This window comes from Molothrus ater, chromosome 6 (assembly GCF_012460135.2).
Source record: "Molothrus ater isolate BHLD 08-10-18 breed brown headed cowbird chromosome 6, BPBGC_Mater_1.1, whole genome shotgun sequence".
Taxonomy (NCBI): Eukaryota; Metazoa; Chordata; class Aves; order Passeriformes; family Icteridae; genus Molothrus; species Molothrus ater.
Window position 1 is genome coordinate 39,493,300 of NC_050483.2, and position 12,797 is coordinate 39,506,096.

General features: G+C 51.2%; 1 protein-coding gene across 1 annotated transcript in view; it reads right to left on the reverse strand.

Annotated features, from left to right (window-relative positions):
• The window catches only part of LTBP2 (latent transforming growth factor beta binding protein 2), a 71,272-nt gene that overhangs the window by 15,087 nt on the left and 43,388 nt on the right, over positions 1-12,797 (reverse strand). The window contains exons 9-17 of the mRNA XM_036384801.1: positions 9,416-9,490; positions 6,352-6,474; positions 5,727-5,891; positions 4,697-4,927; positions 4,117-4,139; positions 2,401-2,440; positions 1,898-1,984; positions 747-872; positions 436-564 (exon numbers count right to left, since the gene is read on the reverse strand). Of these exons, the coding sequence (XP_036240694.1) occupies positions 436-564; positions 747-872; positions 1,898-1,984; positions 2,401-2,440; positions 4,117-4,139; positions 4,697-4,927; positions 5,727-5,891; positions 6,352-6,474; positions 9,416-9,490 (999 nt within the window). The remainder of the gene's footprint in view (positions 1-435; positions 565-746; positions 873-1,897; positions 1,985-2,400; positions 2,441-4,116; positions 4,140-4,696; positions 4,928-5,726; positions 5,892-6,351; positions 6,475-9,415; positions 9,491-12,797) is intronic.

The window sequence follows — 12,797 nt, forward strand, 5'->3', positions numbered from 1 at the left end:
CCTGAGAGCTTGCAATCACTATAGAGCTGATAATCACCATGCTTGCTAGATGGTAGCCCTGCGGTCTTGGCATGAGCGAGCGAGCTTCGGGCACCCGGTCCCTACCCAGGGACTGAGCTCCTGAGCCCTAGTGCTCTGCATTATGATAAGGCCAAATAAGAGGCTTTATTAACCTGCCCCAGCATCTTCCTAGCCATGAAGCAGGGATCAGGGCTGGCATCACAGACTCCTGCCTGGATCATCATGGGCAAGGTCCTATCCCCGGGCAAGCAGGAGAGAGTGATTGCCATGATCAAGCTGTCTATGGCAGGCCTGTGGGAAGGGAGGATGTGCAGGTGTGCACATGTGTGTGCACATTCATGAGAGAGTGTGAGGCTGAGAGAACAAAGAGGCCCTGGAGAGATGGCAGCTCTGTGCCAGGTGAACACTACTTACCCTCACAGCTTTGCTTGCCTGCCGAAACAGCCAGAGTGTACCCAGAGTAGCAGAGGCAGAAATAGGAGCCCACACTATTGATGCAGCGACCTTTTCCAGCACAAGGGTCTTTCAGACACTCATCTTCATCTACCACCAGGCAGGGAAGGAAGACCAGCAGTCACCACCTTCTGCTTGCAGCCCCTGCCAGCCCCACAGTGCAGCAGTGGGCAGGGCCTCAGCACAGCTGCCAGAAGACCTTCCCCAGAAGGACTGAATGGGCTGCTGAGGCCCAGAAGGCAGAGCAGTCAGACCATCAATTGCCAACCTACCAATGCAGTGGAGGTGGCTGGGGTCCAAGGTGTAACCAGGGTGGCACAAGCAGCTATATCCCTCTGGGGTCAGAACACAAGCACCAGCTCCACAGGAAAGGGGTGAGGAGGCACAGCCACTGACCCCTGCAAAGAAAGAGCACAGGGTTGGGAGCAGCACCAAAAGGGTGCATGGAATCTAGTGTCTGCTTTGTGTCCCCAGCACCATAGCAGGAGGCTGCTTTTTCCCTTCTTGGAGAGTGATGCTGAGCCTGCTCCTCTCCTTCAGAGAGCCTGCACCCACGGGACAGCAGGGAGGACATCGCAGACCCTGTCACCTCCTGGGGCTCCTGTGGCCTAAGCTGGCATGCCCCGGTGCCGTATATACTCACCTGCACTGCAGATCTATGCCTTAAACTAGACCCAGCAGCAGAGCCTGACACCTGTGATGGCGTTCCTTGTGGGGTGACAGCAGGGCCCCCCGCCTCGCACCACCCTGCTAAGCCGAGCACAGGCAGCAGTGAAGGGGCAGCGAGGCACCACACACCCCTCGGCACAAAGCCAGCGGGGGGAATGACGGGGCAGCCCAACCCAAACAAAAGGCTATTGAGGAGACGCATTCCTCAGCAAGGTGCCTCCGCCAGGCCCGCTCCCCAAGGTGCTCCAGCCCCCGGCGCAGGGCAGGGACCACACTCCCAGACACTTGAGCAAGCCTGGAACAACAGCGGCCTTGTTTCCGGCGCAGTAAACAAGCCGCCCCGGGGGCCACATGGCTGCACTGCGCTCCCCCTGCCCGATGAGTCAGCGCACGGCTCGGCCGGGGCACGGGGCCAGAGCCACCGAGCGGGTGTGGGATTGTCCTGCTCGGCAGCCACCGCTGTGCCGGGCAGGGCAACTGCAGGCGGGGAAGGACTCGGATATACAAACGCTTTGCTCCCCATACAGCTTCGCTCTTGTGACTCCCCGCGGCCGGCAGCAGCTGGGCCCAGGCTGGGACAAGAGTGGCAGGTCAGGGACTTTTCTTTGGGAAGTCAAGGGAGGCATGTGGGCAGATAAACAGACTGGTTAAGGGAGAGAGCCCCTGGGCAGAACTTAGGACATAATTTCACTGTAGTACCAGGCACAGAGGGGCTGTGGCAGGAAATCCCCATGACCAGTGGACACACACCCACCTGCTGGCACCTGCGTTGGAGCAGCAGCATCCCAGGTGGTAGTGGGGCCAGGCTGGTGAGGACCATGCCAGAACTCCTCTTCCTCTGCTGTGGAAGAAGAAAAGAGGTAAGTCAAGCTACCTGATCCCAGGCAGAGATGCTAACCCAAGATTTACTTGTGCTGGCTGTCTTGGCAACCACAGCACCAAAAAGAACATAAGAAGAGGCTGCAGGGTGGTTGCAACTCTATCATCTTATTATTAAACACAGCCTCCTTCACTTGCTGGATATTCATCACCTCCCCTCATTCCAATAGCACCACATCAGCCACCCAGTGTAATGGGGTCCTCCGTGCTGCCCACAGCCAACCCAGCCAGAAGCCTGTCCTGCCCCCCACATGGGGGCTGCCATGAAGAGAGGGGTGGCCCTCGGGGCATAGCATGAGCTCCCAGTCTCCCCACTTTCCTCACTGCCCCATTCTCTTCCCCACACGTGCCTTGCCCTCCCACCAGCCTGGCACTCACCTCTGTGCACAGCAGGCTCTGCAGTGGCATCAGCAGTTCCCTGAGGGACAGAAACATAGGATTCTTGTGCATGGAACTGGGATGCAGCACCCCTGTGACATTTTCCCATCCACCTCCTGGCTCCTTTTTCTCCCCAAGATTGCCATCCTAGGAGAAGAAGCTGTCCCAGCTGGGTGCATTTGGCAGGGCTCCTCTGTTGTCATTCTGGGCAAAACAGCTTCAGGTCATGTCCTGAGGGCCACCCACAGAGGGGCTGTGGCAGCACACTGTGCATGTAAGACCAGGGCACTGCTGCCAGGCAGGCATCTCCTCAAGGTGGCCAGGAAAGTCATCCAGGCACGGTAAATATTGCCACTGTCACCAGCAGCTCTGGAGGGCTGAGGACAGCTGCTGCTTTGACCAGCCTCAACAGTGCTCCCTTACCAGAAGGGTGTTTTGTGCTAAAAGCTCTTTCTCAGCATCCCCTCCAAGCAAACCTATGGCTGCCAAAGGAAATGCTGGAGCACAACCTGAGTCCCAAGTCCCTGTTCCGTGGAGCTTTCCACAATGGATGAAGAAAACCGGTAACTGAATAATGTAAGTCATAGACTTCACATTTGGAAGCTTTGGTTCAAATTTCTGCCCTGTCTTGAGATTTCTCACATGTACTTGAGCCAAGTCACTTCATGTTTATGAAGCAGTGACAATGGCAGTACTGTCCCTTCCCTCAGAGATGCTGCATGTGTCTGAGTGATGAGCTGATATAGCAAGAGAGCACAGAGAGATATGCTCAGGAGGGATATTGCCAAACCTCTACTGACAGCACGGATCAAGAGGCACACATTTTTCAACTGAGACTCAAATGAAGTCACACAGCCCTAGGAGAGCCTAGCAGAAAATCAGTCCCCAGGCTGCTTCGATCAGACAGGGTGAATTCACACAGCCAGTGTTGGAGACTCCTGCCCTGACTGCTCCAGTGGTGTTTCTGCTGCACTCACCTCAACACAGGGTGAGCTGGGCTTGAGCAGGACACTGGGCTCCATGACAGAAGCATGCCTAAAGCTGACTACAGCAGTTCCTCTTATCCTGCTGCCCATCAGCCCTACAGCCAGGCCAGTCTGACAGCGAGTGCCCACAACTCAGCTGTGTAAGTACAGCTGATATTAACTGAAGTTAGTGAAAGCAGAGCAAACTTGAATATGCAGCATAGAACAGAATGTCAAACCAAAATTCTTCTTGAAGTCCTTTTATAGTGAGATAGATCCTTGCTGTAATTCACCCTTTTGCTCTTTAGGACTGAGTTCATCACAGATAATCCCTCCCATCTAGAGCTTCAGTCCCTGAGAGATGCAGTGTAGACACGGCTGGAGCCACAACTCCCATACCTGCCTGGCTGAACAGTAAAAGAGTGTAAGCAGGAATAGAATCATAGAATGTTTTGGGTTGGAAGGGACCTTAAAGATCATCTAGTTCAGGCCCCCTGCCATAGGAAGGGATACCTTCTACTGGACTAGGTTGCTCAGAGCCCCATCCAAATTGGTCTTGAAAACTTCCTGGGCTTGGGCATCTACAACTTCTCTGGGCAATCTGTTCCAGTGTCTCACCACCCTCACAGTAAAGACCTTCTTCCTAATATCTAATCTAAATCTTCTCTCTTTTAGTTAATTTGTATGACATCACCCTTCCAGCCCATCCAGCTACCATGGATGCATCAAGCTGTAGTAAGACAAACCTTACCTGCACAGCAGGAGAAATTTCACCTGGAAAAGGAAACAGTGCATGATGAGTAGAGAGAAGACAGATAGGCATCCTCCTCAAACCCTGACTGCCCTAACTTCACCCCACCTCTAAGACACTGCCATTCAGTCCCTCACATTTGTCTGCAAGAGCTTGTTCCCAAAGCAAACACACCTAGACTCCTGGCACTGTGCAGACCCCAGAAACAATTGCTCCAGCAAGTACTGGCACAAGCAGCTGGTCACACTGCCCTCCAGCTGGGCTGGACAGAAGCCCAAGGACTGGAGTCCTAGGCTTGCCACGCAGGCCTGAGGTCCTGGTGGAGGCAGCCTGGCCAGTCAGCACCAACTGCAAAGAAGCAGTTGCAGAAGCCTCAAACATTCAACCTTCTTTCCAAAGACCTGAAGACCTAGTGCCTCATGCCTCAGGAACGCTACAGTCATACAGATGTAGGGAGCCCTTTGCAGCCAGAGCCCTTTGCAGCCCTTTGCATCCATGGTATATGACAGGACCTGAGAAGTTTTCCACCCTTGCTAGGGGCCCAGATGGAGCAGCTTTAAGCAGTAGAACCCCACACTACCCTGTCTTGCTGAGGTGCCAGGGTAGAAGAATGCCTCCTGGGTGCTGCCACGCAGGCTGTCCTGCAGTTGCTGTCTCCTCGCTGTCCAGTCCAGAGTCCAGTTGCTGTTCTCCCCTTGCTCTTCTAAGCTGAGAGGCAGCTCCTCTGTCTCTGCTTTCCTCATTGACAGTCGGATATCAGAGCTGGAGTAGGTGTAGCCATGTCCTGCTGGGCAAATTTCCTTGAAGGCCTCTGTGAAGGAAAATCAAATCAAAACTCTAGAAAGCAGAGATTGGAGGCTGGTGGAGGATCACCTGGCTTACCATACCCAGACATGATAGTGGGACAGCGGAATAAAGGAGTGAAGATGGGCAGGCATGTATGTGAGTGCAGGTGCCAGTTTCCCCAATCCTATAATTTTCTGTAATTTCTAAGAGTTAAATTCTTAAAGAAACACATCTCAATTGCAGTGGATGGATGCTTCAACTGTAAGGAATGTGCTCACAGAGCAGGGTGGGTTTCTCACAGGCATTCCCAGACCCCAAAAATGAAATCCCTTCCCATGGCCAGTACTGGTAGAAAGAGATCATGCCACAGGAAGGTCCAAGCTGACCAAGGGAGCAGATAAAAGCAAACCTGGAGTACCTCAGCACTGAGCACTCTGCACAGCACTCAAGATACTCTGCACAAACCACCTGAACATTTTTCCAGGTCCCTGAGGATTTTTGTGCTTTTCCTTCCACTCAATCCCATGCTGAGATACTCAAACTCATTCTCACCTGTCTTTCTTCCCACCAAAAGATGTAGGACAGAAAAGGGCTGTTGAATAAAACCAGGCATACACATGGCTGTGTTCTCCCTGTGGTACAGAGTGGTTTCCCATTATGGACTGCTTCATCTTCTCAGTATTATCCAGGTCTGCTTCCTGGGTTCTGTACCTTCTCCCAGGACAGCATTTGTGCTGCTCAGCTCTGGGCCCTGCAGCTGTCTGTGTCCAGGCAAACCCCAACCCCAGTGTAACCCGAGCAGAGCCGAAGCAGGCCCATCTCACCTGAGCCGGGCGTGGGGCACTCCTGGCAGCTGTCGCCCCAGCCCTTGCCGACGCGGCTGCAGCAGCAGATCTGCTGGGTGATGCGGTGCGGGAGGGGCAGGGTGCACACGCCTCCGGCTGCCGAGCGGTAGCACAGCCCCTGCTCCATCGACACCGCCTTGTCCGCTGAAACAAACAGCGTGTCAGGGACGGGGGTGCCCAAGCTCTCCAAGAGACAATGGGGGCACTCAGCTCTCTCCCTTGGCTCTTTCTCTGCTTGTGCCTCCCAGCCTGCCCAAGGGCTGCCCTGTCTTCTCTCCAGGACACCCCCTGGCCATCAACCATTGGGCCTTTACCCCAACAGTGTCATCCCCAAAAAATCCAGCTCATGTGGGAGTTCTCTCATCCCAGGGGGCTGTGTTCTCTGCTGCCACACCACATGCACATTCTCTTCAGGCTCTTCAGGGACCATGCAATGTCCATGGAGACTGATAAATTCATGACTGGGACCCATTGCGCACAAAAGTGCAGAACAACCCTGCTCAGGTACACTCAAAGGAGATGTGAAGCACGCTGTGGCTTCCACTCAGCCATGGGGTCCTGCTCAGGGCCCTCCCCAGACCGAGGGGTTCCCTGGAGCACTTACAGACGCAATGGCTGCGGGATGGGTCTAGCATGCTTCCAGGCTTGCAGGTACACCGGAAGCTGCCACGGGTGTTCATACACTCGGCATCTTTGCAGAGGCCCTGCATCAAGCACTCATTGATATCTGTGGAGAGAAGAGAACCTTGTGAGATGTGAAGAAGCTGAGGGTGAGCTAAACTCCCTACGCAGTGCCTCCCATTCAGGTGCTGTGAACCAAAGGGGTCCCAGCTGGGCTGGTGTCCAAGGCAGCCTCTACACCAAGCAGCACAGTGGGGACCTCTGTGGGGACCTCTGTGGTGACAGTAGTCCCACATCTGCAGAGCTTGCTTGCTGCAGCTGCAGGATGGCTTGTGGATGACTGCTCTGCTTTTTGGTCCTTGTGTAAAACAGATGTGGCCCCTACGGTGAGCCACTCTGTCAGGGTCACTATTACCATGGCTGTTTGTGAGCCAGGAATGGTGAGTCCTGTCCTTTCTCCTGATTCCTGGTACTGCTTCCATAGAGCTATCACCTGCAGAGGATCCTTGTTGAGAAACTTGGTGCCAGCATGCAGGAAGGGCATTGACAGATCCCATCCAGAGGCAGAAGGGTGGTGGGCCAGCTGTGGCTCACTGTGCCTTCTTCTAAGAACAGGGTGAGCAAGTGTGAAGTCATCACATTCAAGCCCTGCCTCAAGTTCTGCCTCTAGCCCTGACTCAGCACTCATCAGACACAGTCTTTGGGAAGAAACTGGGTTTATCCTAGGGAAACACCATTGGGATCATCCATTTGACCTGCAGTAAAGGCTTTCCTACAGCAGCATGTACAAATGTATGAGCTAAGCCAGAGAAGACATTGGCAAAAAGTGCATTAAGGGGAGCTGAGGGCAGTTTTCAGATAGAGAGTAAGGAGGAAGGTGTCCTCATGGAATAATGTAGCCTTCTATCTTCACTAAAGAGCTTGGCCCAAAACAGTCAGAATGCTGATGAAATGTGCTGTGTCAGGAGGCACAAGCAGTGCAGGAAGAGCTGGATGAGACACAGAGCAGCAGGACTGGGAGTAACCTCAGCACAACCCTGAGACAAACCAGAGGAACATATACTGCAAACTAAGAGGTGAAAGCCATCAGTGAGAGGGTTCAGGGCCCATTCACTGCTCACAGGACAGCTCTGAGCCGCCAAGACCAAGAAATGCCAACGTGATGCTAGGCCAAAGACACAGGGCAGTCCCAGTGCCAGTGTACATGGCCCTGGTGAGACCTCAAGTGCCCTCAGAGCACTCAGTGGTGCTCTAGGAACTGTAGGAACTGTTTCAAGATGGATGGGGTGGAAGACACAGGAACAGCTTTCACAGCACTGCCTTATTCCTCAGAGCCAAAGCACTACTGCTTGGTGGAGGGGGCTGTCTTGTGAGGCACACAGCTAGCAATGACAGCTGAAGTTCAGACTTAATGACCTAGAGGTCCTCCCCACTCCTGTGCTCTAAAACTCCTCCATTCATCCCACCAGCTGCTCCATACACAGGTAAGACATACAGGGTCATGAAGACCAGGCCAGAAGTTAAGTCAATCAGGGGTACCAATGCCACAGGAATCTGCAGAAGGAAGGAGGAGTGGGATTTTGCTGCACCACATAGTGCAGCCAAATCCTCTAGTGCCTTCCTCTGCTGGAAGGCACTAGAGAAAACCCTTTCTGTCCATACTGAACAGAGCAAAGTGGGCTTCTGCCAGGGTCCTCCTCCAGTCACAGTTTTTTAACAATAACCCACAAAGCCAGGTAGTCTCCCCTCCTACCTGGGCTGGCAAAAGAAGACCCCATGTAGCCTCTCCTACATCTGTCCACCAAATTGCTCATTCTGGGCCCTAAAGTGAGGTGCTAAGGCTTCCTGACACATGTCCTGCTGCCACAGTAGAGATGGGAATAGCACCTTGAAGCAGTAGTGTCTGAAGAACGGAACTTCTCCAGTCCAGCTTACAAAGGAGTATCCAGAGGCACAAATCTCTGGTTCATGCTTTTTCCTGTGCAAAAACATCTTTCTAGCCAAATCCACACTGTCATCTCCCTCTGCTCCTCTCTGATCCACAGGGGACAGAAATCCAGAGCAGGCACTGCAGATCTCTGCTTTCTGACATGAGTCTCTCCAGCTGCTTTGTTCCCCCAACTTGTATTTTATGTCTCTGGGTAGCTCCTCATAATCACAGCACTGTCTGTGGCCACATAAGGGATGAGATCTGAGCACCAAGCTGAATAGTTGTTGTGTTGTTAAAAGTTCTCCCTCAGGACAATGTGGGCAGGTTGAATCATTAATTAAATAAGCAGGGTGGAAAGTCCCAGCTAAAAGAGATGAGTCATTGGACTGCCAGCCCTGGGTTTGCTCCCTGCTGCATCTGTGAGATGACACCTCTCAGCTTTTCGGGGATCACGAGAAGGGAACAATAAAATTCCTCTTTAGTCACAGGACAGAAAAACACAGTATGGGTCCAAGAAATGCCAAATAAACATGAACAAGAGAGAAAAGGGGAGAGATCAGTGCCTTCCTCATATGGAACTGAGGGACCACAGAAGTGAGAAACAGATCGATCCTGGCAGCCTGGGGCAGGCAGGGAAGCCTAGCAGCATGAACAACTGACACAGTCAGAACAGAAGGCATCGCTTTTATGGCACTCTCCCACTTGTAAATGTTCAAATTGGCACTATCCTACTTGTAAATGAACAAATGAACAAGCTGATAACCTTCACAAATATTTTTAGGAAACAGAATTTCTGTTGGCTTCAGATCATGGAAGAAGTGTTTTTACACTCACATTTAACAGAGCACAAACTCAGGTCCTTATTGGGTCAGTAGGACTTAACAGGGGAGTTTCCTTGTACTGGCCCAACTATGTGCTCACTGTGCCTGTCAGCAGAGTCACGCAGTCCTGTGTTACCTGGTTTTCTTTTATTCTTGATGAGAACATGGAGATTTTTTTAAGTCACATTCTTTGCAGAGCTATACCAGGGATTTAGATAAATGTATTTTGTGTAGATAATTTCAGCTCTAACAGTGAATGTGAGAAGGAGAAAAACAGATGAAAGCAGCATCCTTACCTTGGCAGTGGCTCCGGTTCAGCCTCTTGTATCCCTGGGGACACTCCACCTGTCCATTCTCAATCACAGGGTGTGCTGGGGAAAAAAGCAAACAGTGTGAGACAGTGGCACTAGAGCCAGCCACCAGTGACCTCCCTTCTCTGCCTTCCTTCCAGAGGGCAAAGTGTCCCTAGGCCTGCCTTGGGTGGGCTTCTGATGACTCCCAGGCCAGAGGGAAAGGTAAGAGCAGCCACGTTATTCATGCAGTGTCTTCTGCTTCTTGGCAAGTGCCAAACTGGTGACCCAGAGGTGCTGCCTGTGCCTCATATCTACCACTATGTCACTTTGTCTCCTTCTAGGTCAGTTTGGATAGCCAGGTGGCACATGACAAGGGAGATCAGAGTGAAAGGAATGGCTGAGGTTCTTGACAAGCTGATGAAATAACAACTCAGGCCCTGTTTATTACATTTCTTTTTATACTGCATGTGATTTCCTGCCCCAATCCCTCTCATCAAAGAAAAATTCAGATTTCTGCTTTAAATAGTTTTGTGGGTTTCAAAATGTTCTGTAACACGCACAATTAAACCTCTCCAAAATTTTTAAAGGCAAGTAAAATGTGGCTCATAAATTCCTAGGAAGTCAAATTTAGGCACTGAATTTTGGAGCAAGGAAAAGGGAATCTGAGTGGATGGGTTGGGAAGTGAGTAAGAATGGGGTGGGGAGGGGTAGGGAGAAGGGTACTTTGCCTAAGGTTGGGATTTTCCCAGGGTGGGCTTTCTTTTACAATTTCTGGATCTTTTATCTTGGGAACAAGGAGTGCATCCAACAGCTAAGAGACTGCCCAGGCATATTCCAACCACTCTTAATTTCTCCTGCCTGGCATCAGTAGCTCTCTCCTTGGTGTCATACGTAGAAAGCCCTCCATGGCAATAGTCATATCAAGGGTCTGGCGGATTCCTAACACATTGCAACTTCAAGAACCAGGGACAAACTGAGACCATCCTTACAGCAGGAGATGCTTGGCAAGAGCCTGCAAAGTTTAAGACCACAAAGAAAGCCTGCAAAGTTTAAGAACACATTCTGGGGCCAGAGAGCAGGCATGTCCATAACTCTTTCTCCTGAACACTTGAACTCTATAAAGCAATTTAAAGCCATTCTAGGACAGTTCTTCTAAGGCAAAAGTTAGAGACTAGCCTCCTAAGATAAAGGTGCTTAGGAAATAAAAGACAGGAGAACACATCATTACCAGCCTGTACCAGGAAGGAGAACAGAAAACCTGGTTTTCTCAGGTATATTAAATGAAGCTACAAGGTTTTCCACGTGTACATTGATCCTCAGCAGCTGAGTGAATGACAAAGACAAAAAAAAATCTATCTTCTACAGCTTAGTCATCAATTGTAGGCAGCAAGTGCTAACAAATATCTGGATGATAGGGATGAGGGAGCTCCTGGTGATACTGGGAATCCCAGGGTACCTTTCCAACCTTCTGGGAAGGTAAAAAACCCTCTGGCTTATGGGCTCCAGGTTCAGTACCCCCGTGGGATTTCAGGTCCTCCCACACCATAGCTTGTGAGCTTGGGGCTGCCGACAGGCATTAACTGTGCTTGGAAGCATCTGTCAACCTCAGCACAATGTGATAACAGACACTCAAATGAAGCACCATTGTTATGTGCAAGCCCTCTGAGCAGAAGCCAAGCGTGCTGGAGATCAAACAGTGATGATGTGTCAGAGCCATGCTCCCCCTCTGAAAAGTTTGCAGAGAAACAGATTGTGCAGCATCCCTCCAACAGATGCTGCTGGGGAGAGGGCAAGGCAGAAAATGCCAGTGGTGGGCAGATGAGTTGCAGGTCTGTGCCACCTTAGCACTTACCAAACTCCAGTTTGGAGAAACCTCTCTACTTCAGCAAATCACTTGTGAAGCTATGGACAAACGTCTTAACTCTGCAAAGAAACCCATGTTCCCTGGAAAGAACAATTGTAATGTAATGTGAGCAGATCTCTCTGTACCAAGAGGGAACCAAGAGAGTTTTGAAGTATTGGTTGGAGGCTGCCTGGATCTATCCACAAGGGAAGACAGTGTGTGGCTGCAAGAGGATATAAGCTATTAACTCAGCTTTGTGCTTGGTTTCTTGAGTAGAGGACTATTTCCTTCCACACACTCAGATGTAGCCAAACAACAACAGAGATGGTCAAAACCTCCTGAAAAAAAAACAGCCTAGGACACCTAGGTTTTCTGCAAAGGTGATCAGCATCCAACCTTCTCTCATGCAGCTGTTGGGAGGCTATTCCTCTGGAACCCACCAAAAGGAAAAAGCTAATCTGATGATCAGAGAGGGCAGAAATCTGTCACATCCAGAGCTGAAGGGGCCCCAGTCTCCTGTGTCTGTCTACACTCTCTCCAAGAAGGGTTCTCCCAGAGCCTGAGGCTAGGGATGGAGCAACTGAGTTGCATCTGTCAGGCAGACAGATTTCAGGCTTGCTGAGGGCAGGGAGCCCTGGTTCCTCATTCAAGGCTGTGATTTCAGAACCTTGCCTCCTGGGCACTTCAGCCCTGAGGACACTGTGCCAAACCAATGTGGCCACCAGGAAGCTGCACATTAGGAGTCCCTCTTGGCTCTCATTGCTTCCACTATCTCTCTGCAAGCTCTGCAAGCACCAGGCATCCCTGTCAGGGCTGGGCTCATACAAAGGAGCATGCATACAATAGGCTCACAGGCTCAGAAAGGAGGTGAGTGTGAAGCAGACACAGCCCAGGACTCCCACCAGCATCTTTGTCCCCAGCTAGAAAAATACTCAAGTAGATCATAATATGAAAGGAAATGAACGGAAATTGGGCAGAGGGATTTTGTCACCTAGCAGGGTAGTCTTTAAGCAATTAGGCTAATTTTTCATCACTTCCTAGGAGAAGAGATTTTACCCTCAGCTCTGGCTGCCCAAACATTGTCTGGAGAAGCTCAGGGTGATGGTGAAGTGGAAAACTTCTAGAGGTGGTAGGCACAAGGGTGTAAAGTGAGACAATGTTTGTTGGATGAGACATTACATTAGTCCATACAATACCACTCTGTTAAAAGGGGAAGAAGCAAGCCTGTGGTCAGGTGAGAAGTGAGGAAATGCCCATTTCCTGAAAGCTAGCCCATTTATTTTGAGTCCTTCCATCTACCATACTAAAGATATCAACTCACTGAGAAACCTTGAGGGTGGCTGTGGTGCCTCTGCTAGTCCTGGGAGGTCAAAGGAGCCGGGGGAATGGTCTCATGACACCTAGAGAAATGGGGGTGGTGGGCTCAGTTAAGCCACAGCCTGGTTTAGTGTGAAGCAGAGAAGATCAGCCTCCACTGCACAGAGGACATGAGCTGCTGAGCTCACTGGCAGAAGATCAGAGCAGTTTGGGCCCCACAGCAGC